This window comes from Artibeus jamaicensis, unplaced genomic scaffold (assembly GCF_021234435.1).
Source record: "Artibeus jamaicensis isolate MK-2021 breed Jamaican fruit bat unplaced genomic scaffold, CSHL_Jam_final contig_1998, whole genome shotgun sequence".
NCBI lineage: Eukaryota > Metazoa > Chordata > Mammalia > Chiroptera > Phyllostomidae > Artibeus > Artibeus jamaicensis.
In genome coordinates this window covers 1,007,601-1,034,536 of record NW_026521407.1, presented here as the reverse complement: position 1 = coordinate 1,034,536, position 26,936 = coordinate 1,007,601, and the positions used below count along the sequence as shown (strand labels likewise).

Below are 26,936 nucleotides of genomic sequence, written 5' to 3'. Positions count from 1 at the left end.
ACCCCTGTCAAGCAAGGGGCTTTTTCGGCTCAGAGGCTGAGGCACGAGGCCGGGACCTCAGGAACTCATGCACGTGGCTGGCAGGCGCTGTGTCCGTTTGAGCTGTAAGTGGAGGGTGCTGAGAAAGAACACAGAGAGCTGAAATGTAGACTCGTTAAAATGATCATGGAGAACTTCTCAAAATTCATTTTGATAGCCTTTCCTTAAGTCGTTCCTTTCCTCTCACGAAGGCGTTCCTTTTTAAGTCCAAGAGCACACTGCCTCTCTTCCTGTGGCCACTTTATCACTCTGTCTTTACAGCCTGCACAGTATGCGGTTATGTGGTTCCCCTTGTCTTAGTCTCTAGCCAGAAGGAACTTGTCATCTGAGTTTTTAAGATTTATTTTTGCTTCTCCCTACCACTTGCGCTCTGGCTTCTCATTTAAAGAAACAGTTATAATAGTCCCCATTTTTTGTGCCTGCTGAGTTATAAATTATTGAAACAAGATGGCTATACCTATCTTGTTATTTGGGGAAAAAATCTGTTACCCAAAAAATAAATGCTTTAAAAATTGTCAAATGTTCCTTTTATGGAAAAATAATAATAATGTTGACATATTTTCTGTCCAATTAAGGTTGAAGAAACCCTATATACTAAGCTTAAAGAAACATATATTTGGGAGTCCAGAGGAGACCTGGGCCCCAAACCTGTGGTACCTAATCCTTTTGAAAAATCCATCATAATTGTTCTACATTTGATTTTCTAGCTTAAAAATAAACAAGAAAGATGAACTTAATAGTTTTTAGTCATAACATTGTATTCAATTCCCATGTTTTAAAAGAAATAAAATTAAGACAGTATAATATAATGCCACAAAATGAAAAACTTGCATTTTAGAATTCTGGCCAATGAAAGACACTGTTCTAGAAGCTTCATCTTGGCAACAACTTACATGACCTTCAGTAAGTCATTGAACCTTTCAGGGTTTCATTTTGTTCTGACAAATGAGAGGGATGGACTAGAAAACTGTTAATGTCTTTTTCCATTTAAAAATTCTACAATTCTAGGATGCGTTTTCTTTCGAAACGACATCTTTGAGAAGAGAAATCCCATGGAGAAACAACTCTTAATAGTTACGTGTAGTCCACTTTTCTGCTCTCCCCAAGTGATATTTTATGATGAAAACTCAACTGCCAAACTCTTTTTTTGGCACGCTGTGAAAAGAAAACGACTGTTTACCCCTAACATACAGCAGTGATACTTTGTCTAAGCTGTTAAGGGAAGGTTAATAAGTACAGTACTACATGGTGGTGTGCAATAAAGACAGGTAATCTGGCAGATACACTAATCCAAAAAGCAGGGCTCTAAGCATTAATAGTCAGGGGTATCTTCAGTGATCTGTGAGGCCCTGACAGGACATTTCCCAGTAAAATGTTCCTTTGACTCTTTGGCACAGCTTTGTGCTTCAAACTAAAATTCCCTTCTTTGAGTCAAGACAGCAACTCTAGGTCCTTACCTAGGTAATTAGGGCAGGTGTCAGTACTTTGAAGGGGTCCAAGTAACAGAGTCAATTATTGTGGTTTGGGTCTTCATGGTATAGTTCTAGCCAAGCTTGCTCTGAAGTCTGTTACAAGGCCAAAGCTCTTCAGTCTGTCCACACAAAGTTGAAACAACTGACCAGCCAATTTCAGTTACGCACTGGTGAGATGTCCCACTGACACTGGGCACAATATAAGGACAGAACAGTTACCCATATTTTCAGTTACTTGTGAAATAATTGTATTTTGGAAGAAATTTTATGAGTTTTATGTCCATGTTATAATATGCCACGTTATAACTATTTTATAGTGTTCATCATTTTGATAATAGTTTTAAAAAGCTCCCATTGAAACTATTGGGGTTTTTTGTTTGTTTTTTTAAAAATTTTATTCAGTTATCTTTAGAGAGAGGGGAAGGAAGGGAGAAAGAGAGGGAAAGAAACATCAGTGTGTGGTTGCCTCTTGCTTGCCACCATGCTGGGGACCTGGCCCACAACCCAGGCGTGTATCCTGACTGGGAATTGAACCAACGACTCTTTGGTTCACAGGCTGGCGCTCAACCCACTGAGCCACACCAGCCAGGGATAAACTATTTGTATAGTGGCATCTTAAAACATAGTAAAACACTAGAAAAAGTTACTTCTGTAATATGAGGTTTTGTATACAGTGCTCAAGTCTGTGTCATAGGGCAATTGCGTCCTGTGAAATAGGGATTGTACTTGGCCTACATCAAAGTAGTAAAAAACATCTCTAAGTAATTGTAGATTACTTACAAAAAATGTGGCATAATACTATGAATCACTTCACTAATACGTGCTTTCTTAATTAAAAATAAGGGGCTTATATGGAAAAGTGATGTATTTTATTTCAGGAGAAAGGGGATATATATTTTAGGAAACAGTTAAATAATGGAAAGATAAATGTCACCAAGTTAGAATCACCTGACTCATTGCTCTGGGTGCATGGAATCAAATCCAAACTTTCTCAGTTTGAAACCTGGCATGACATAATTTATTAAGTTTCAGGAAATTTGTTTGCTGTTAAAAGCTTAAAATGAACATTATTCAAACTTCAGAAGCCCTTAAGAGTATCGTTTTAAATGACTCAAAAATAATGGGAATCTCTCTTAACAAAGTACAAAAGAATAGTTGAAGTGGAAAACTGTAAATTACATACTTTGCCTTTATAATCTCCAAATGTATGCTAAGTCTAGAATGGCCCATTCTAAGTTAGTTTTACTCCCATTTATTATAAACAAAAAGAAAATCAAACAGAAAGAGTCACTGACACAACTTCCATTATAAACTCAAACATACTAAGGAAGATGCATTTAGAAGTAGTTAACAACTTCTTTGTTCTTAGAAAAATACTGTAAGATCTTGTAGTCATGGGAAATTGCAGGTAATACACATACCTAATTACGTATTTGTTTTTTGACACTGGTGTGAAACTATGATAATTATAGCATATCTATTTTAGCAGCAATTGAAATATTAATCAGTTGAGAATTTGGTAGCAGAATAGTATAGAATACTGTTCTACACCCAGATGGTTACACAATTTGTGAGTCATTGAAAGTAAATGAAATCATTTAATTAATATACTATATTGTTAAGCATAAATATACATATATAAGTACATAGCTAATTGCAACATTATTTTAATACATTTTATGTTTTGATCATTGTTAGAGCTATAATTAACAGCTTAAATAAAAATAAATTCCTCTACAAGAAATAATTTAAAGGAATTACACATTCAGCAACTTACATAATGACAAACTCTGGAGAGGTTAGACATGTTTCTAATTTTACTTTATTAATATAAATAAATAACAACTTAAATAAAGTTAGAAAATATTAAATATTTAGGTATCAAAGATATTTTACTATAAACACAATACTTTAAAAATAACAATTTTTCTCAATTCTGTGCACCTTGAAGAAAGCAGTGATCTTAGGACACCTCCAAGTAGTTTTTCTTCATTTAAAAGGTTTTCAAGGTTTACATTAAGCTTTTTAAAAGTATAGGTACTTGAGGAATTTTCTGCAGTTATATTTGCTTTCTTGATGGAAAAAAAATCTTAGTTCTTTGGCACTTTTTCTTAACCTAGAGAAGACTGTCCAATACAACCACCTTTGAGGTCATCTTCCTTATTTTAGTGACGATGTCTCAGTAAGCCAAGGAGCCTAGGGCACAGCCTGATTCTTACAGGTTTCAGCTACCTGCCAGGGGAACCAGTAAAGGCGTTACACTGCTAGTGAGGTAGCCAGTAACACAGAGGCCTTTGTAGCGGCTTTGTGTTTTTACCCTTCACAGTATTTATTGACATAAAAATCTGTAATCATATAATTCAGTGCCATTCACTTCAAGAGGTAAACTCAGGTCATAACCCCACAAAGAGGTCAATGTTCGTTTTTTATCGACTAAGGTGGTTCCTCCATTGCACCTCGTGCTGAGCACTTCACACTTCACACTTGCTCTAATCTCCAAAGGTGAAAAATCTTTGTTATTAACAGAACAACTGGAAGCATGAACTAAGTCATCTGAGGATGGAAAAGGGGCCCATTGTTCATGCTATGGAGAGCAGCCTTGAACTCTTAAATGCCTGAAAGGTTTCCCAAATAATTTACTGCCTGCATTGTGAAAACGATAAAGTTGAGGAGTCAGAAGGGCAGAAGGAAGCACCCAAGAAAGAATAGAAGTTTTATAGTTTCAAAAGGTACAGAGTATTTATCACAAGACATAAACTTTATATTAGTTTGTAAGAAAAGTAGCATCCTTTTTTGGTTATTAGTATTATTATGGTGTCATGTGTGTATATTTAGAGACAAGAGTAAAGATAAACTAATGATGTATCATTGAGTCTTTGGGGCTTGCTTTCTAGTAGAAGTAAAAATCACCCTACAAACTGAAGGCAAAGGAGACTGAGGAAATCACTATCAAAAGGGATGAAAGAGCTAGAAGCCCAGGCTAATCTTCTATGTCAGAAGAAGGTCCAGGATAAATGATCTGACCTGCTAGTAATTTACGTCATTGTTATTCTAACTGTCCTAGAGTTAGTTAGAAGTGGGCAGTCCCTTAATGCTTTTGGACTATTCATTTTGCAGATGTCCCTTTTTTGTGGCACTATGATTGCATAAGGCAGAACTTAAACATCCATGTTAATAATACATGCTTTTGCAAATTAATCTGCCACTTTAAAACTTGGTATCGTATTTTATTCCTAATGACAAATGTATTCAGCAAAAAACTGGACTGCTGAATTGAGGAAACTGCAAATTTAGTCTCAAATGTTATTTTATCTATTAATAATTGAATGAAAATTTTTCATTTACTTTATATTGGTAGCAAGATGATATATCATTTATCTACTGTACCCAAAGAATGAATCATATTTTTTATGTTCCAAATTTCTAGGGAAGGTGAGATAACAATCTCACAATTATCAAGAATAATACAATAATGTGTCTTTAAAAATACACAGCAGCAGTCATGTCAGTTCAAGTGTGTAATGAGATTCAAAATCCAGGTCAAAAATCTTTTAAATTAAACCATTTTTCTTTCCTTTGTAAACTTTCTAAAAACAACCGCTGTAGAGATCTTGGCAATTCAAGGAATGCTAGGAAACCTCAGAAAGCCAAGTTGCTTCTCTATGAGAATGAAACAATCTCTATCTAGTAAGTTATTTAAAATATTAATTATTTATATTAAAATTCTAATTTTTCTTCATTTTTATTTTTTCCCCATAAATAATCTAATGGAGTATATTCTCAACTTGGAATCACCAGTTTTTTCTACATGGATTAGGTTTTAGAAAGAATGTATGAGGAAAAGGGTGAGAGAGAAAAGAAAAAGCTAATTAAGGTGTTGTTTTGATCTCTGGTATCTGCCAACTTTTAATCTTCATAATTTAGTTGTGAACTGGAAGAAAATGAAACTGAGAGGAAGAAAATGAAACAGGATAAAAGCAAAGACTGTGTTTTGCATAAATATGCAAATGCTACAAACTCTGGAGAAACAATTCCTGCCACGGACAGAGTTATAGTTGAACAACCCATCAAAGAAAGGCAGTTAATTTCTGACCCTCCATGAAAGAAAGTTAAGTGCTTATGCTACTGAAATACAGCAAAATCTCATCACACAGTTTATATCTTCTCCACAATTTTCACTCTTCCTCAATCCTATTAAATCTGTTACTGAGCCCCTCTTGCCAAATATTTGAGAATTTCCCATAATTTATATCCTACTTATGCAAGTAATTTCTATATCTTCTATGTTTCTCCCCTTTAGGAGCTCATGAGGTGAGTTAAATCAAGAGCTTAGGAAAAGAGAGCCGGCCTCCAAAAAGCTGAGTGGGAAGGGGTGTGTCTTCAGCAGAAGTAAAATGATTGAAGCCAAGGAGAAGAGAATGAGAGGCCCAGGAGGGCTCCAGTGTTATTTCAGCCCCAGTTAGGCACTATTATTTTCTACTTTAAGAGTAAAAGTGGTGGTGGCAGATCCTACTCAGACTGAAATAGTCCTGGAGCTTCTTGGGATTCATTTACTTGAGTGGAGAAAAACCCCACTCATGGGCTGCTCCATGCTGGCAGTTTCCTTCAAGTTCTATTCTTTAAGACAGGGAGAAAAGCTTTAGGAAGAAGTGCAAACTATTTATGCATATTCTTCTGGTAGCAGAATAGGTATTTTTCTTTCATCTTATATTTTTCCTTATTTGCAACACTATAATCCCCAGGAAATAAAAGATGATTTGTATTAAAACAACATATACCCTATTTATAGGTCTTTGTATGATCTGTCTTAAAGAAGGAAAGATATATTTGTATATGTGAAAGTACATACATACATACATATGAATATGAATATACACATACACACATACTTCCTTAGGTTTTCTATCTCAGTTCATACAAAATGTGTATGAACCATATGCCAAGAAGGTGGTAAAAAATGTGATTTTTATCTACACATTCCAAAATATCATATTGCAAACCTTTACAAAACATTCTAGGCTATGTCTACACAACCTAAGCAAAGTGAAGAGATACATACTATTTAAGGAACTTGGGTCTGCTCAATTATAAAGCAAAATTTTCTCGTTTCAACGATTCCACACATGCAGGTTGACTGGCCCCAGATTCTGAGACACTATTGTCCAGTTATTTTGTTATTAGGTTTACCAAAATATGAAGAGGCACAGCTTGTTTTTCAGAGAAATCTCAATATATTCTTGAGTTCGCCTGTAATTTTTATATTTATAGTGATCTAAGCAGTTGCCACTAAAATTCTGCGCAACTTCAGAATTACTTAGGTGATAAAAAGTCCCTTGGATGCTATTCTTTGTGGAGAAGTAGCATTCTTCTAATTTAGTTCAGTGAGGTAGTCTCTAAATGCAAGGCTTTCTGAGTATTTAGGTAGAGGCAGAATCCACGGTCAAATACAGGACCTCCTTATGGAAGTTAGCCTGAGCGTGCACAAGATGGAACAAATTCAAAAAGTTTCTGTCCTCTTCATCATGGTCTCCTATATGCCATTACACAGGAATGAACAGTGGGGGGGAAATGACAGTTGAGTTTTAAAACATATGACCTATTTAAAACATAAGATGTTCCAATTATCCTTAATAATATGTAACAGAAAACTAGTTAGTGATCTTTGCTAAGTCAGATGTTAAGCATTGAAATCATGGAATTTTATAAGAGAACTGAATTAGAAGTCAGAAGAAAAAGATGCTGGTCCATGTTTTATTGTTTCTAACTTTATGACCTAGGGCAAGTCAGATAATTTCTCTAAGCTTTAGTTTTCTCATCTGTAAAACAGGACTAATTGTCATGTTGGCTACCTAATAAAACTGTAAAACACATACATTAAAACTAAATAAATATAGGATATTATTATGATGATTACGGTAGTTGAACGAGCAAGTTAAAATTTTTTGCTCTGCATAATTGAAATTGGTTCCCTTAAGGACAGACTCCTCAATTTTGTTTTCCACTAAAATAAATACCCGATTAAAAAAGTGACAAAACCAGGAACTAAATCTATCTCATGGAAAAACAAACGAAATGTCTACTGCTTCCGTTCTCAGTTTAGAAGTAAAAGTCTACGCAGAGCTGTCCCTGTCCTAAGTGGAGGCTGGAACGCATCCTGTGCACACTGTGCACCACCTGCATGCGTACTTACCAGACATGACTGACTGCAGCATTTCCATTATAATACATGCAAATGCATTTGCCACATTCTGGAGGAAGTTATGTTTATCCGCTGACGTACTGAAGACTTTACAGAGTCTTTGCATTATTTTAACTGTCCAATCCATGCAGTATAGTTCTTTTTCACACACCTGATTTAGACATACAAAGCATTACGGTAAACCTTCATGTAAAGAAAGCTATAGAATTTGAAAATTGTATTAACTATGACAGTTTATGATTTTACATAATTTATTACATATGATACTGTATTGCGTGTATAAGTGGAAAATGTTTTTATATCTAACACTCCTTTGCTTTCAAATGTTACAATTTTAGTGGAAAATGTATAACATAAATAAAAGTCTGGTCACAATTATCATAAAATATTATTTTTTAAATTTATTTATTTTTCAACTATAGTTCACATTCAATATTATTATGTATTAATTTCAGATGCACATCATAGTGGCTGGAAAATCATGTCTTTTAGAGTGACCCCCCGGATGTTTCAAGCAGTCACCTGGCCCCACACATGGTTCCATGATGACGTCATCAGCTGTGTTCCCTGGGCTGTAATCTGCACCCTGTGGCTGTTCTGTGACTACCCATTTGTCCTTTTAATCCCTGCCCCCTTTTCACCCAGACCCCTAATCCCTCTCCCCTCTGACAACTGGTGGCCTGTCCTCTTATCATAGAATATTAATAGTGTAAGAACTAATATTGAAAATAATATTAAACATATGAAAAATAAGACTTCTGCTCATTTGCTCATTCAGTAGGTATTTACTGAGCACATGCTGAGAGCTGGAAGTACAATGGCAAGCCCTAAAGACAGTGCTTCTATTTTCAGGAAGTCCAATCAGGGTAACAGAAAAACAAGAAATTTCAATAGGCAAGAGAATTTTATAGTATTACCAACTTTCCATCTTGAGAGTTATAGAAAATATTTCTCTTATTTAAAAAAGAAATATTTAAAGAAAAGACTACATGTTAGTAGCTAAATCTGAAAAGAAAAGGTTTGTTTGCTAACATTCTAAATGGCCAATTTAGCTCACATAACTGAATAATATACAGCATGAAAATAAACTTTACAGTAGTGTAACTAAATAATGTTAACCTGACAGGAAAGATGTATTGACCTCTTACGTGTAAGGCATGGCACAAAGCACTATGAAAGAAGCAAGTGACCCAGTCCGGGATTTCAAAGAATTTACCATCTGTTTGGGGAGGTGACTTACTCCACACATAAAATGGCTTAAGAACACTATTAGTAAATGAAGATAAAGAGAAGACAAATCTGAGGCAACTTAGGGAAAATTAATGATCAGAGTTGAGATGATTATCAGGGAAGGATTTTGGGAGGCGGCTTCTTTGCCCCAGCAGCGTCCTCATCATTCTGGCTGCTATAGTGCTGCCAAAGTGACCTTTTACAAACCCCAAACTGGTCGTGCCTCTCCCCTTCCTGGAACTTCAGCAGCTCCCTATTGGGGGATGTGTTCAAGCTCCACAGATAGTCTATGTAAGACCCTTCACTACCTGGCCTCTCCCTTTCTGTCTAACCTCATCTTCTCCTCTTCTGCACATTTTACCCTTCAGAAATAATACTGGGCTGCTTATAGTTATGTGGATGTAGCCATGAGATTCCATTTCTCTTTTAGAGGAAATCTGCTTAATTATTAAAATAAATATTTGCCCCTGCTGGTGTGGCTCAGTAGATTGAGCACCAGCCTGCGAACCAAAAGGTCACAGGTTTGATTCCCGGTCAGGGCACGAGCCTGGGTTGTGGGTCAGGTCCCCAGTTGGGGGTGCAAGAGAGGCAACTTCACACTGATGTTTCTCTTCCCCCCCTTTTTCCCTCCTTTCCCCTCTCTCTAGAAGTAAATATATATTTAAAAAATAAAATAAACATTTATATTGAAAGTACAGTTAATTTAGTAGCTTTATTCACATTTCAAAAAGAGCCACCGAAGTTTCATTCATGTTTTAAGCAGTTGAGTTGGTAATGATCCCGCCTCCATTTCACAGGATATGGATCACATTCAATTATTCCTCACAACAGCCAACTGGAAGATTATTTCATTGCTTTTGAAGCACTGGTTGAGCTGGCATCCTCGATGATAGCATAATAAATTATTTGTCTTGTCCATCTGCCTGGGGAACTTCCGTTCATTTTTTAAAACGAATTGGGACTGGGAAAACCCCCTTTGTGCTCAACATTCACCCACATTGGTTCCTTCTCGCTACCTCTGTTTGTATCTTTTTGTACATATATTTTTACTCTTATCTCACTGAATTTATTTATATATACACCTTGGTATCTCTTAAAAGACTATAAAGCAGGGAATTTGGTCAGGGAATTGTCCTATTAATTTCCATAGTTCTAGAATCTCACACAATGTATGGCCCATAGTAAAAACTCAACTTGTGTAAAATGAATAAATATTAAAATATTTTTAAGTGTTTTTTTTTAAAAACACTTTAACTATAAAAGTGAAGCGAACAGTAGAATGAACCCCCTGTACCTACTTTCTAGCCTATCAGTCTTGATTCCCCTTCATCTCCATTCACCACATCCTCTCCGTGCTGTTCATTGATTATCCTGAAGCAAATCAAATGGAGTTCTTTGTTTTCTAACAGAATTTTTAAAAAAATAAAGAATATAACTTGGGCCCTGGCTGGGTAGCTCTGTTGTTTAAAGCATCATCCTGATACACCAGTCCCCTATGAGGGCACATACAAGAATGAACCAATGAATGCATAAGTAAGTGGAACAACAAACCGATGTCTCTCTCTAATTAATTTTAAAAATTAAATAACAATAAAAAAGAATAAAACTTGGCAGAGCTGTAAAATGATAATCTAGACATGAAGTGGAGAGAGAGTAATACAGGGAATAATTCCAAATATGATACTTTATTACATATATTGAAAAATTTTACAAGTATACATAAAATATATACTTATATACTTATTCTTTCAAAATGTTTTGTACATATTTCAGTTCCTTCAGGGCAGCTCCCTGGCCAGTCAACTATAATGTTAAACGACTCGTTAGAGAAAAACTCGTTTTTACTTACCAAAGCCAAAAAGACTATCAGTCTCGCCAGTTCAATGGTCCGTCCATTCACAGCTTTACTAGCCATGAAAGTGAAACAGATGTCGTTCCCACACAGGATTAGGAGACGTGCGTTATTTTCCAGAAGCCATTCACGAGGAACCACTTTTATTAGAGGAAGAACAGTTATTTAATGAGAAATTGCACAATAACTTGAGTAAACATCATTAATTATAAGCACTATTACATTATTTCATTGGAAATACAATTAGTGTCAAGGGAAGAGCTCAGAAAAATGCTTTAGTTTTTCAGTGACAGCTGAAGACAGAGAGCACTGCCGTGTCTCGGCGGGGCTTACGGACGTACTAGTGAAACAGTCAAAGCATTTTTCCTACACAGAGACCAACGAGCAAGGTGTCCTAATCCTATTGAAGGAAAGAAATCTTGAAAACTTCAGAATCTCAAGGATTATGCATAAATGGGAAAAATCGTTTCACCTCTGCCATACCATTAGGAAAGGGTTTCTTCTTATACAACCTAGGAGGGTATTTCTGAGAACTTACAAGATGAGAATAATTATGAAGCTTTCAAATAATAATAGTAATAAATATATATTTATAACATTCATAATTGAAGGAAAGTAAGTTAATTATATGCATTCTCTTCAAACATGCCAATTCTTTAAATATTTTAGAGCACTTAAAGATTTCAAATACACAAGTCATTTGTTACCTGTGGAATTACCCTTATAGTTTTATAACTGTATTCTAATAATAAATTTCTGTTACTCTGTGAGATAAATATATTATCTTACCTGATAGTTCATCTATAAGACTGATAACATCGTCTGCTGTCCACTCTTTGATGCCTGTGTCATGTAGTAAGTTAATGGCATCAGCCAAACCTTTCAGACTGGATTCATCTGCAGGTTCTTCTGTCATTTTCTGCCAAACCACTTGTCCTGAATAATTGAAACAAAAATTAGGTTATGACAGGATAGTTGGATTTGTGATAAAGACTTCATGGACTGTTTAAAAAGGAAATTGGATTGCATAATGGAATTCATCACTTATATATGCTACTTTCATAACGAAAGTCAATGTTAATAACAATATAAATTTGAATGTCTGACTGATATGATGAAGCACAGCAACAACAGCTAAATGAAGAAGAGGTAGTTTCACCAAGCACAGCTTCTGGTTCAAAGATAATGTTATGCCTAAAACAGAAGTTGGAATAAACAGTTAATGTAATCTTACTGAAATAAAATAGAACCTGAAAAAGAAAACATGCTGTATTTGAGGATCTTTCAAACATTTATACCAAAACAGAGTAATCTAGTCAATTTTTGATTATTTACCCACAACCAATTCTCTTTGTGAACTACACGACAAAATTTAATCGCAGATGGGCTTCTTGCTGCTATTCAACATACTTTAAACTGGTTACCTGCTGATATGAGGCAATGCAAACTAAAGAACTGCATGCTAATTTTAACATTAATCTAAAATTCATTAGAAATGCAAAAAATTGCACAAAAATCATATTACACACCCAAAATTAAGCAAAACATCAATTCCAATTACTACTTTGATTTACTGGCACTATTGGTCCCCTCCAGCAGCAAATATAATCTTGAATTAAGATAATGCTTAAAAATGAAAAGTAGCTATTTTAGGTAAACCAGACATTATAGGAATATACTTGGCAATGGCCTTCAGGGAACAATTTCTGTCTTGAAGCTTAAGTTATGCACAAATTAATGTAGTATAAATCTATGAAATTGGGAAACAGTTTAGTCATTAGGAATGATGAAACTTAGCAGGTACAAAAAGATAGGTTTCCTAGAGTAAAAGTAATTAACTTTGTTTTAACATATGTTGCTAAAAAATAGATGCTTACCATCTTGAGGAGATATTGGTCCAAAGATGATATACAGCAATCTTGCCTGATTCACCATTGGCCATGGCTTTAATATACATGTCAGCCAGAAAGCAGAATCGCTTCTTTCTGTCCAGTGATCAAGCAGAACATTCCTACAGAACAGTCTGATCCTTAACTCCAGTTTTCGGGCATTTCCTATGAAGACAGGAGACTTGTAAATCATTCTTTCTAGAAAGGGTGATGATGTGTATAGTGGACAGGTCAAAGACATACTTTATTAATATGCTTTGTATTGAAAGCATTACTTCATTTTCCTCTGTAAAAGTTTTAGATTATCAAGGAATTATTTTTAAACAGCTTTATTGAGATATAATTTATATGCCATTCACTTTGCCCATTTAAAGTGCACAATTCAAAGGTTTTTAGTATATTCACAGATATGTACAGCCATCTCCAAGTAAGTTTTAGAACATTCGTTCACCTCAAAAAGAAATCCTGCTCTTTCAGCTATCACTCCCCTATCCCTCCACTCTCAGTCAACCCCAGCCCTAAGCAACCAATAATCTACTTTCAGTCTCTACAGATTTCCCTGCTCTGGAGTTTTATATGAATGAATCATAGAATATGTGGCTTTTTGTGACTGGCTCCTTTCCCTTAGCATAATGTTTTCAGAGTTCATCTCCATTCTGGCATGTACCATTAGTACTTCGTTCATTTTTAGGGCTAAATAATCCTCCATTGTAGATATACCACATTTTGCTTACCCATTCGCCCACTGATGGACAGGTGGGTTGTTTCTACCTTTTGGCTATTCTTAATAATGCTACTATCAACATTCGTGTACAAGCTTCTGGGTGGACACGTGTTCTTATTTCTCTTGAGGATATACATAGGCATGAAATTGATGGGTCACATGTTAACTCTATATTTAGTCATTTGAAGAACTTGCCAGACTGTTTTCTAAAGTGGCTGAACAACTTTACATTTCCACCAGAAATGTATGAGGGTTCCGATTTCTCCACATTGTCACCAACACTTGTTTTCTGACTCTCAAAAATTATTTATTTATTTTTATTTTAAAATGTTTTATTTATTTATTTTCGGAGAGGGGAAGAGAAGGCGAGAGGGAGAGAAACATCAATGTATGGTTGCCTCCCATGTGTCCCCCACTGGGAACTGGCCTGCAACCCAGGCACGTACCCCGACCGGGAATCGAACCGTGATCCTCTGCTTCACAGGCCTGCGCTCAATCCACAGAGCTACACCAGCCAGGGCTAAAAGATTTTATTTATTTATTTTTAGAGAGAGGGAAGGGGAAAGAGACAGAGAGGGAGAGAAACATCAATATGTGGTTGCCTCTTGCATGCCCCCTACTGGGGACTTGGCCTGCAACCCAGGCATGTGCCCTGACTGGGAATCAAACTGGCAACCCTTTGCCTCACAGGCCAGTGCTCAATCCACTGAGCTACACCAGCCAGGGCTATTTACTAATTTTTAGAGAGGGGAGGAGAGGGATAAAGAGAAGGGGAGAGACATCAATGGGTGGTTGCCTCTTATGAGCCCCCTAGCAGGGACCTGGTCCACAACCCAGGCATGTGCCCTGACTGGGAATCAAACTGGTGATCCCTTGGTTTGCAGGCTGGTGCTCAATCTTCTGAACCACACCAGCCAGGGCTCATATTTTAATATGTTTAGAAATGGTTTCATATTGAAAGTATCATTTGGTAACCTTTTCTCTCAAATTACATTTTGAGATTTACCTATATTAACACGCTTGGCTCTTAGTTCATCTGCTTAAACTACTGAGGGTTTTAATTATATGAATATGCCACAGTTCGTTTATCCATCCTTCTGACAATGGGCACTTAGGTTGTTTCACTTTTCACCATTATAAGCTGCATTCCTCGTTCTTATACATGTCTCCTGGTGCAAACTGTGGGAGTTTTCCAGAGTGAAACTGCTGGGTTGTAGGGTGCCATAATTTTTTAAATATGAAATATTTCAGGCATGCCAAAGGTTTAAAGAATACTATCATGAACAACTTTGTATCCTCCACCATCTTAAGGAACATAATATTATTAGTACAGTTGAAGCCCTCTGAGTACTTCTCTTTCTCTAATTACGTGCTATTTGAGCCTCCTTATCCAATTCGGTGTTTATCATTCCCTTACATTTCTTTGTTCTTTTGCTATAAATGAATGCCACCATTTATTTTTAAATACACTTTTGAACTGTGCTTTTTTTTCTATTTTAATTTTCTGTATAATGTTACTTCTGAATTGTAGTTCTTTACCTGGTTTGCTGAAGACAGTGGTCTGCACCTTGCGGGAGAGGCTGGTCAGCTCGCATAAGAAGTTAAAAACACGATGGCACTCCAGTTCATCCCAACCTGCTGTTAAGATCTGAGAACAGTAAAATAAAGGGAACAATGCAGATGTTGAGACCATCAAATCAAAACATAAGTCACTACTGCTTTATGAACACATAGCTGTTACAGCACATGATCCGGGTGGTGTGTAATTTTATCCACTATGGAACTGTTGAAGTTAATCAGAAATTTTACATAAACAAAATATAGAAATGCTTCACATTCTATTTCTTTTTTTTAAGGAGTATGTCTTCGGAGAACTTCCAATGCTACTAAATCCTGAACTCTGACACTATGAAGAAAGTAATAAATCTTAGAACAGAGCTCTAGACATCTGACCCAGAAGGACACTATGGCTCACTTTTAGGTGAAAATCAAACCCTTCTGACCCCCTCTAGCTATCATTTATGATACTGCTTACAAATGATAAAGATTTCATTTAATATGACAATTTTTAAAGCATTTATAATATTTAGATATGAACAGAAAATTTTCATTAGGACAAAATTTAATAATTATTTTTTAGTAAAACCAAATTAAACAGTTAAACATACATGAAAAAAAATTCCAATGGTGTATCATTACACAATTGATGCTGGAACAACATAGGTTTGAACTGTTCAGGTCCACCTTTATGCAGATTTTTTTCCAACAAATATGTGCACTTGAAAAAAGAAAAGATGTTTTTCTTTTTCTTTTTTTAAGATTTTACTTATTTATTTTTAGAGAGAGGAAGAGAGAAAGAGAAACAGATATGTGAGAGATACATCAGTAGGTTGCCTCTAGCACGCCCCTCAACTGGGGACCTGGCCCGCAACCCAGGCACATGCCCTGCCTGAGAATCAAACCAGCGCCTTTTCCGTTCATAGGCCGGCACTCAACCCACTGAGTCACACCTGTGTACTGTTTTCACTGCAAAGTTGGGAGGACACAGAGGTGGAGAGCTGACTGTGTGCACTGATCTAAGCTATTTTATATAGGGAACTTGAGCATCCATGGATTTTGGTACCCATGTGGGGTCCTGGAGCCAATTCCCCTTGAATACCAAGAAACAACTTAAATTTGGAGGGAGTCAAAAGCTATACATAGATTTTCAACTGTAGGTAGGCACCGCTAACCCATGTTATTCAAGGGTCAACTGTAATTAGATTTTGAAAAAGTTGATCGATCACGTAAATTTTTCTTAAAATAGTTGACTGGATTTCAGTAGTATAAAAATTAATCTTATTATCTCTGAAAGAACATACAAGAAACCGCTAACAATAGTTAATTCTGTTGAAGGATACTTAGTGGACAAGGCTTTGGAGGGAGACTTACTTTTCACTTTATGTCATTTTGTACCTTTTGAAATTTACATGTGTTCATATTATATTACCTGTCCAAGATAGGTTTTTTCATTTCCTTGGGACAGGCTGGTAGGCTGGGATATAAGCAAGATTATTATAAGACTATTGTAGACCTGATAAGGTTGTTGTAAGTTTTAAATAAGCTAGTACATTGCTTAGAATAGTATATTAATAATATATTATTAATATTGAGTAACATTAAATTATAATGATAATGATATTATTATCTTCTTTGTTTACAGTAAAGGCTAGTCAAAATGTTCTTAAAATTATACAGCTGATTTTTTTCTTTTTTTCTAGTTCTATTAAGATTATCGCTGATATATAACATTGTGTAAATTAAATGTATACAATGTAGTAGTTTTATATCATACATACTGCAAATTAATTACAATAAGGTTAGTTACATCTATCACCTCCCACAGTTATAATTTTTTTCATACAGTTGATTTCTAAAGTCACATCTTAAATAAATAGCCCAAGACTTAAAAATTCATGATACACACACATGCACACACACACACACACACACACACACTCCTCACCTAACACTATTTCTAGTCTTTACAATAGTGGCTAGAAACTGATGACCTTGGTAAAGAATTATGTAACATTTCTTACCAGTGAGAAATCCAAGAAGAAAATCTGAGGTAGCAAACATTATTAGATTAACACATTCTCAAATCTTTACAATTTTATTTTGTTCTTTTTTTTAGATTATTATTACTTTTTTTAACCCATGGAATAATACATTACATGCTCTACTTGTCAACAGTTCAAAAATATTTCTTTTCTTCTTTCATTAAAAAATATGTACATGCCCTGGCTGGTGTGGCTCAGTGGATTGAGCACTGGCTTGTGAACCAAAGGATCTCCGGTTTGATTCCCAGTCAGGGCAGATGCCTGGGTTGCAGGCCAGGTCCCCAGTAGGGGACACATGAGAGGCAACCACACATTGGTGTTTCTCTCCCTCTCTTTCTCCCACCCTTCCCCTCTGTCTGAAAATAAATAAAACCTTTAATAAAAAAATGTACCTGTAAAAACATGCCATAACATGATAATCCTAAACATTGCATTGGAGCTGCACAGCCATTGAATTTAAAACAGGAAACCTGTAAAGAGAACAACTATTAATTCATCCTTTTCAGTGGAACTGTAAAACGATTTGACATTCAAATTTAATGGAACTATGTAAGCATTTTTTCCAGTCTTAACTGAAAGTAACTAAGGTGTTAAATAACTGATTAGCATTGGTATATAGGCAGGGATTACAAAAGATAAAAAGCAGGCCCTGACCGGTGTTACTGAGTGGACTGAGTGCTGGCCCGCGGCCTGCGCAGTGAAAGGTTCTCCTTTGGGGTTTCCAATCAGAGCACGTGCCTGGGTTGCAGGACAGGTCCCCAGTTAGGGGTGTGTGAGAGGCAACCAGTCATCATTTCTCTCACTCACGGATGTTTCTCTCCTTCTCTTTCTCCCTACCTTACCCTCTCTCTGAGAATAAATAAAATCTTTACACTTGATCTTTGTCAAAAGGCTGAGAAGCGATAACATAAACTCTTTATTAAAAAGAAAGAAAAAACAAAGACTGCCTTTAAGGAGCTCACATTTTATTTTTTAAGATTTTATTTATTTTTAGACACAGGGGAAGCGGGGGTTAAAGAGAGGGAGAGAAACATCAATGTATGGTTTCCTCTTGCACACCCACCACCAGGGACCAGACCCACAACCCAGGCTTGTGCCTTGACTGGGAATCAAACTGGTGACCCTTTGGTTCACAGGCTGGTTCTCAATCCACCAAGCCACACCAGCCAGGGCAAGGAGCTCACAATTTATTTAGGAGAATAAGATACACACATGTGAAGTTATTTTGATAATTCAGGTTAGAATATTTATAAATGATAAAATGACTGAAAAATATGATAACGGACACTATAAAAGCAGGGAAATGATAAATTTGGGAATGATTTTAAAAGCTTATGAAGGATGTGAAACAGGCAATGTCTTAAAGTAGCATTCAAATATATAACAAATGGAAAGGATTGGTGAGAGAATCGATAAGGGCAAAATTGTATAGGAGTAGGAATAAAACAGTTTATTTGGGAAGAAAGATATAACCAACTTAACTAGGTTGAAAGTAATAGGAAGTACAGTTGCATTGTTAGGAAGACCCCTAAATACCAGCTACGGACTTTGGAATTTGTCTTGTTGAATTGAGTAGCCACTGAAAGATTTTTAAGCAAGTGATGCTGTAGGAAGAACAACTTTGATTCAGTGTGCAGAATGTGTTGGGGATAGAAGATACTGGATGGCATAGAGATCATCTGGGAAGCTGCTGCAAGAATATAGACCTGAATTCAATGCAAATACTGAAATGAAAAAGCCAGTGCTTCAGAAATAGTTTGCATACTACTGATTGTAGAACTGAGCCATCGGCATTGCATGTATATTTGGGTTTGTAGAGTAAAACTCATTTTCTTCCATAGACATTATGCCCAACAGATTAATATATATATCCAAGTAATAAATTATCATAAAAGGGTTGTCATTTTATATATTAAAATATTTTCTGATGTTTCTGTATATTTAAACAGTAAGGTTTTAACATTCAGAAAGTATTTCATTTTAATAAAACAACTAAAAATCACTACTTTATTTATTAATTATTATTTTTAAGATTTAACTTACTTATCTTTAGAGGGGAAGGGAAGGAGAGAGGGAGAGAAATATCAGTGTATGGTTGCCTCTTGTGCATCTCCTGCTGGGAACTGGCCTGTAACCCAGGCATGTGCTCTGACTGGGAATCAAACCATGATCCTCTGGTTCACAGGCCCATGCTTAATCCACTGAGCCACACCAGCCAGGCCTACATCACTACTTTAAAACATCCTCATGATTCCCACGTGGAGTAAAAATACTTTTATACTCAAATAAACCTAATAAACTTAAACGATGTACTGTACTTAGTTATACATAAAATTATTTTATAATAAGTAAAGGACTATACTACATTTTGGTGTTTTATAATCTTCAAGTACTTGGTAAAATATTAAATTATCATTAATCAGTTTAATACTAATTCATGAAGTTCTACTAATTAAGGATAGATTTTAAATGAGTATAAAACAATGATAAAATATCTTCACTAGAAATCAAGATTGTGAACTAATTCAAAAGTATGTAAGCCCTGGCTGGTGTAGCTTAGTGGATTGAGCGCGGGCCTGCAAACCAGACAATCTCGGTTTGATTCCCAGTCAGGGCACATACCTGGGTTGCAGACCAGTTCCCTGCAGGCTAGTTCCCAGCAAGGGACCCACGAAAGGCAACCATACATTGATGTTTCTCTCCCTCTCTCCTTCCCTTCCCCTCTAAAGATAAATAAATAAAATATTTTTTTAAAAAAGTATGTCAAGGTTGCAGTTCAATCCTCAGGGCACATATAAGAATCAACCAAGGGGCAGAAAACTGTCCTTGAACAATTAAAATAAAATAAATTAAAAATAAACCACCACTCAAAAAAAAGAATCAACCAAGAAATGCATAAATAAGTGAAACATCAAATCGATGTTTCTAAAAAATCAATAAATTAAAAAAAAGAAGTATGATCTTACTTCCGCAAGTATCTTGTGGATGTACTTTAGTCTTTCCTTTGTGGGTAGCAGCAATGTACATCTTTTAAATAGTAAACCTGAGAAAGTGAAAAATAAAACAAAACAAAAACAACAACATGAAAAAAAGGTGACAGTGCAAACAATTAAAAAGTATCTATACAGCACAGCATAATGTTTCCTGAAAGTGAAGTACGGTATGCTGTAGTGGGCTGTGAGCTGATGTGGTTTGTAAGAGAAAGTTTGGGAGGAAGGTTGTAAAACATTTATATGTTGATGACCAAGTGGCTTTGATGTTTACCTAAGAGGCACTGGCATAACATTTTATAAGATATTGTGAAATTGATACTATAGGATATGGAAAAGTTTTAAATTATTTAGATTTAAAAAGATACAATAACAACACATTAAATACACTAGGGAAACTTTATATTGTCTTTATTCCATGGAAAACATATTTCAGTCTCTCTTGAAATTAATCTCATGCCCACAAAGAAAAACGTTTTGAATTGTTAGCGCAAGACATAGAAAGAACGGGAAAAGAGATTTTGTATTCTTTTCAGAAAATAAAAAACATTTTAAGTCACAAATCTTTAAAATTCCAGAGATTTTAAGTCATTTTTGCTCGCAGAAAATGTCCAGTTTGGATTAATTATCTATTTCTCTCTACAAATATATCCTTTTATGGAGCTTACATGATAAGAATGTATAGAATTTCGTGTTCAGATATTTAAAAAAGAAACAAAATCCCTTCCATTTCCCAGTGAGATATGTAATTTCAATTACAGTGACAGGAAGTGAATGATTTATTTCCTCTAACTTTAAATGGTCTGTTTTCCTAAAATGGTAATACTTTGTTAACATTCCCATGAGGGCAAATGTCCTCAAATTAAAAGTAAGATATACAGCCCTGGCTGGTGTAGCTCAGTGGATTGAGCTCGGGCCTGCGAACCAGACAATCGTGGTTCGATTCCCAGTTAGGGCACATGCCTGGGTTGCAGGCTGCTTCCCTGCAGGCCGGTTCCCAGCAGGGGATGCGCAAAGGGCAACCATACATTGATGTTTCTCTCCCTTTCTCCTTCCCTTCCTCTAAAAGATGAATAAATAAATTTTTAAAAAAAGTAAGATATAAAGCAGGAATATCATTCCTGCATGGAATACCTGCATATCATTACTTTCTTCAGTTTTCATCTTCTCTGCATTTACTTTTTAACATAATATAAATATTACTTTATATACTTCTATAGAATATATGGGAATCTAATTTATTTTTAGAAGTTGTTATGTTTGGGTAACATATGACCAGAATTAAGTCTTAAACATAAACCCTCCCTATTCTTGTACATAAAAAGACATTTTCAGTGTTCAGCTTTTAGGCTGAGTTCTTTTCCTTTCGTGCTTTGGCATCTAGTCCCATGGCATGTCATAGCTGGGGAACTGTAAGCTAAAATTGTGTCAGTTACCTTTTCTAATGTAAAACTTCTATTTTTAAGGGTTGCAATTCAACATAAAAACCAATACTGGCTGACTTTTTTTTTTTAAACACAGGTGCTCTGCAGTACTTTCTAGAGACAAACTTCTTTCATTTCTTTTTACTAAAATAGAGTCAGATGTAATGTTCTTTCCACACTAGCCATCTGCTCTGTTTTTGTGTGAAGGAGCAAATTAAAATTTATAATACTCAAAGATCAGAATTCTGAAAATGTTATTTTAATGTCTGAAAATAAGAACAGATCAGACAGGAATAGCAACAGGAGAAAATGGTAAATACATCAAACATTTACCAAAAGAATCAGTCATAAGCCAGGTGTCTGCATCAAAATTAAATGTAAGGTTGAAATCATTGCATGAATAAATCTGTTTTAAAAAGCTAGCTATTAAGATCAATACACATTTGTACTTTTAACTTACTTATCCATATAATTGTCTTAAGGCTTTTTTTGTTTGTTTAAGCAATTGAGTCTTGGTCAGGGAGAGAAAATTCTTTCAGATCAAAGCCAAAGAATAAGCACTTTTACCCAATCAACTACCATTTCCTCTGCACCTAATAATGTTTGCAAAAAATACTTATAATAACAAGTAGCAAAAAGTAATTGCACATTCTGTTACAGACTTTACTAAGCCTAATTCAATACTGAAGCCAATAACATTATAATCAAATTACATACCTTTAATTTAGTCTTATAAAATATACTTGTCAATACAGTTCTAAATATTTACACATCTATATTGTCTTATTTTATTATCTTAAAGCTAGGCATTCTTTGGCTACGAAAAGATAAAAGTTAGTTAACTTTGTATGTTTTTATTTAAATCTCAACATCACTTTGATATTTGGTTTTATTGTAATGTTTTGTTTAATTATAAGGTGACTTCTAATTTAATTGGTGTCATTAGTCAAGTCAAGATTAGAATTTTGTTTCAGCACTCTTAGGGAGAATAAAATCAATAAAAGGGGCTAAAGATGAATACAAATCAAGGGGGAAAGATCATAGAAATTTCCCTTGATAAGGTTAATTTTATCGCAACATAATGATTTGTTAGTAAATGTATACAGCACTTAAAAAAAAACACTGTTTCTGACAAAAGAATAAGTGATCTTCCACAATAATGTGTTTAAATTTCTGTGTTAAGGCCCAGATTATGGTTGAAAAGGAAAAGAAGTATCAGATAAAACTCATCAGATCCATAGAAAATACATCGATTTCCTAAACTGGTAAGCCACCTAGAAAATATGCATACGTGACATTGTATCCACAAAACATCACAAGGGCTCACACTTTCTACATTAAATTGCATTCCCTCATCTTTAAACTTAAGTGTAAGGAAATGTTGTTAAGGGAAAGTCCTCACACTGAAGAGTAAGAGCACCATAGAAATAGGCACATATTAGAAAATACTCAAAAGGACAGCTAGATCAGGAGTGGAAACATAGAAATGAAGATCTCAAGGAGGGTTAGCAACAGGGGAGTGGGAGGAGGAGAAGGGGGGAGAAGGTACAGAAAATAAGTAGCATAGACAGTAGATAGAAAATAGAAGGGGGGGCAAAAATAGCATGGGAAGTATAGAATCTAAAGGACTTGAGACACATGGTCATAAACTAAAGGGGGGGTAATGGTGGGGATGGGGGAGTAGGGTGGAGGGGAATGAAAGGGGGAATAGAACAACTGTAACAGCATAATCAATAAAAAATTTTTTAAAAAAAAGAAAATACTCTATTTCCCATGAGTCTTACAGAACTGTATGATAAAATCCCCTTAACTAAGTATGTTTCTTTTCTCATTACAATTTTACTACATAAATTACCTAGAGATCTGTAGTGTTCCAGTATAGCAGAGTCTTGTCTCTCGCCAGGTAGCTCAAGGTTATGAAAGTCCTGTAGTAAAAGCCTTTTGCTTCCTGATGCGGTTGAGATATAATTAATAATGTGCTGGCTGAATGTTTTGGACACCATGCTTAGTATGCTGATATCCTTCACTACCAAAGGAAAAATACATACATGTGTGTGAATGGCTTAAATACAAGAACGTCACTGTTAGTACAGTGTAAAAACTTATGCTAGCTCACTAATAATATTATAGAATAGTAAAAATAAAGAGGGAAATCTAAAATTGTTTTAAACCCAGTGCTCACTAAACTAGAAATATTTTGGGATGTAACCCTCATACTACCATGTCACTGTAATGAGAAGCATGCTTAAAGAGTTTAAGTATTCTCCTTTTTCATTGTATCTCTTACCTAACAACAATACAGCTTTATAAAATAAACTTAATATGAACACTATTAATTCTAGCGGGGGCAAAGATGACAAACTAGTTCTTGGGAAAAATAAGAATATTTGAGTGTCTACGTAGCCTGCTCATAGTCCCCAAACCTCACCTGACAAATATCTTAAGATTATTTGAAATACTTCCAATGGCAAGGCTCTAAAATCTCCAAGCATTGATAAGGGCCCAGAATCTGAGGAAAGAGTGCTGGAAACACAGCTGGGCCGTCGATTACTACGTCTGTATTTCTGGTTGGGGATCAAAGTGAAACTGGTATTTATTCTAGATGCCATCCTTCTTCTTATCTTGTGAATTTATCCTGGTTAGAACAACATAAGTACAAGAGACAAAAAAAGAAAAAAAAAGACAGGACATTATGGTGATGAAGAGATGGGTTTTTTAGTTGTTTGTTTTTAATGAAGACATTGATATTTTCATGGAAAATAGTTGTCCCTCTATATTTACAAAACTTTTAATATGGTGTCCAATTTATGGAGTTCCCACTGGTAGAGTCTATTATTCATCTCAGCATGATATGAAATATTTAAAAATATTTTCCTTCTTAGCCAAATATTCTAGATAAAGAGTTTTAGTAGAAAATGGGAATGCATTTGGGTAAAATACATTCTAAGAAAAGAAATATGCAAAATTTTACATATATAAAAAAATTTACAAAAGAAACCAATATAACAGATTCAACATATTCAGTGTAGCTTTAAAATTTCATAGTAATGTTTTTCGATTTCCCTAAAACTGAACACTGACGTCTTTTGTCAGAAACAATGAAAACAAAAGGATAAAAAATAGAGACTTTCATTTCAGAGACTTCAAACAGTGAAATGAAAGACTTATCAAATCAATGAGTTGAGTAAATAAATAAACAATAAATTTCCCTCAGTTTCACCTTTGGTGCATAATAGTTACTGATAAGTCTCAGGAAGGGCTTCCATAACTTGATTTCGAAATGAACATTTCCTAAAGAAAACTTACTAAAGTCACTGATAATTTGCTTATACTAAAGTTAAAAAAAATTTATTCGTCACATACAGTGACATTGTCACTATGGCCCCAACCCAGAAAACACCACCTGACCTTGTATATGCACGTGCACAGGCAAATACGATGTACGTGCACGTGCAATGTACACGTAATGCACGAGCGTGCGTGGGGACCATGAGTCCTGGCTGAAGCTCCTCCTTTACAAAGTAACAACTGAGTTGTTTCATCTCAGAGTTACAAGTGTATCTGACCAAAATGCATTTTCTCCTTTTGTCAGAAAATTGCTAAAATCATTGTTACGTATTTATCCTAAAAGGTTACATATCATCTCATGTCAACTTAAAATCAGTTACACACTTAAACACAGGGCCCAGAAATTTGGTGCGTAGTGAAAAACATCCTCTAAGACCATGCACACCAAGGCACTTTGCTTTAGCATTCAATAGCCATTTAAATGAGCAGATACTTTAAAAATAATCACTGAACTTATACAAGTAACATGTGCCTTGTCAAAATGTTTACAATACAGCAAAAACAAAACAAAGATTAAATTTGCCACTAAACACTTTGGTTTAGAGAATGCCAGAATTTCATGCTTATATATATTTTAACAACAACAACAAAAAGGGTGGGGGAGCGTGGGGGGGTCCCTGTCCACAGTATTTTGTAACCTTTTTCAATTATAGTCACAACTGAAATCTCTTTCACTGCTAACAGACACGCTTCTACAGGTCATGTATTTTTCAGGGCTGCATATGATTCCAAATGGAAGAACAAACGGAAGAACCTTAATTTATTTAATCCATAAAGTTGTCAGGTTTTCCCCCCTGCTCCCAGTAGGCATTTTACAGCATTAGCATTGTGATCAAACACAAATCTGGACCAGGACTTGCTTCTCTGAAGACCTTGCTGGTTCTTTGGGGACCCAGGGCCCCTGCTGCCCAGGGACCTCCCCCGTGGCGACCGGTGAAAAAATACACAGAATTCAAACCTTTGAGAGCGTTAACACACAAAGCCCAGGTTCTTCTAAAGAAAGCCTCTTTTCACGACTTTACTTTTTCCTCTCAGGCCTGAACGTTTCTGGGGAGCTAGCAGACTTTTTGGGGGAAATTTAAAGGTGTAAACCCAAATTACTGGTTCCCTCTCAGCCCTCTGGAGAATGATCATCACCGACCCAAATCACAGAACTACAGGGTTTTCGAGCCGCCGATCCCTCCCACGCACTCTGACTATTTGGGAAAGACTTCGAGCGCCCCCTTGGGTGAACTTGTACCTCCCCTTCCCGGAAAAAACCGTCCGCCAGCAACTCACCGGGACTTCGATTTTGTTTGAACTTTTAAGAAAACCCTTTTGAGGAGACCCACCCCATCTGCTCGTTAGCTCAAAACATGTCCGAAGAGGTAACCAAGGGAGGGCAGAGCAGAGAGACTGGCCGATAGGAGACTCAAACCACCCTGGGATGCATTTTTTACCCCTTCACTCCGTCAGAAGTTGAAACTACCTCGAGAAAGCAGTGGGGAAACAAATTTCTTTTTACCACAGATTTTGACAGTTTTCCGGCTAAAGGATCACAGGAAGATGGGCTCTAGTCGTTTTGCCCCACCATCCTCAAGTTTCTTTTGTTTTGTTCACAAAACAAAAAAGTCGCCTCAAGGGTTTCCCTCCGGAGAGAGAGAGAAGGTCCGCCTCCGCTCCGCTCCGCTCCGCTCCGGAGCGGCGCTCCAGCTTCCCAGGAGCCCCAGAGGCCTCGAGAAGATCTTAGAATCCTCCCAGGAGCCCCAGCGGGAAGGAGGCCCCGCCCCTTCATGAATAATAAGAAGCTCCGGCTCCCATAGTGCCCTCCTCCGTCATGAATAATTAACAACGAGGAGATCTTGGAGCCCCAGGCCAAAAGCCGTTCTTTGCTCCAAGCCAAAGACAAGAAGGGGTGGAGCCACTGGGGAGGGGTGGAGCCACTAGAGAATCTGGGGGGAGGGGAGGGTACAAAGGAAGAGCCCCAATCGAGCGAGTCATGTATCTGCTCTGAACCACTTCCTTTTCTTTTGAACCTAGTTTTGAGTTTATTTTTTATTTCCCTCACCCCTCCACCCGCAATAGTATAAATTACAAGAGCTTTCATCAAAACTTCTGTTGGAAAACAACCTCCAAAGATTCCCTTTGTAACCTGTCTGGGTGCCTGGAATCAAAGAAAGTTGAGGGC

The 26,936-nt window shown here is 36.1% G+C and overlaps 1 protein-coding gene across 6 annotated transcripts; it reads right to left on the bottom strand.

Annotated features, from left to right (window-relative positions):
• Positions 1-34: 34 nt before the first annotated feature.
• Positions 35-26,463, bottom strand: FBXO47 (F-box protein 47). 6 transcript variants are annotated; one of them, XR_008390068.1, is made up of 12 exons: positions 26,274-26,463; positions 23,850-24,056; positions 23,277-23,447; positions 19,974-20,050; positions 17,400-17,477; positions 14,945-15,053; positions 12,670-12,846; positions 11,582-11,728; positions 10,790-10,932; positions 7,702-7,861; positions 1,497-1,700; positions 35-118 (listed from the first exon to the last, which is right to left on the bottom strand). XR_008390068.1 is itself a non-coding variant. In XM_053657083.1 (11 exons), exons 2-11 carry the CDS (start codon positions 24,028-24,030, stop codon positions 66-68), a joined length of 1,296 nt encoding a protein of 431 aa, XP_053513058.1. In that variant the 5' UTR covers positions 24,031-24,056; positions 26,274-26,463; the 3' UTR covers positions 37-65. The 6 variants fall into 6 exon arrangements, 5 of the variants coding, with proteins under 5 accessions (XP_053513058.1, XP_053513063.1, XP_036996516.2 ...); XM_053657083.1 differs by lacking the exon at positions 1,497-1,700 and having other exon boundaries at positions 37-118; XM_053657088.1 differs by lacking the exon at positions 35-118 and having other exon boundaries at positions 1,146-1,700.
• Between the last annotated feature and the right edge of the window lie 473 nt (positions 26,464-26,936).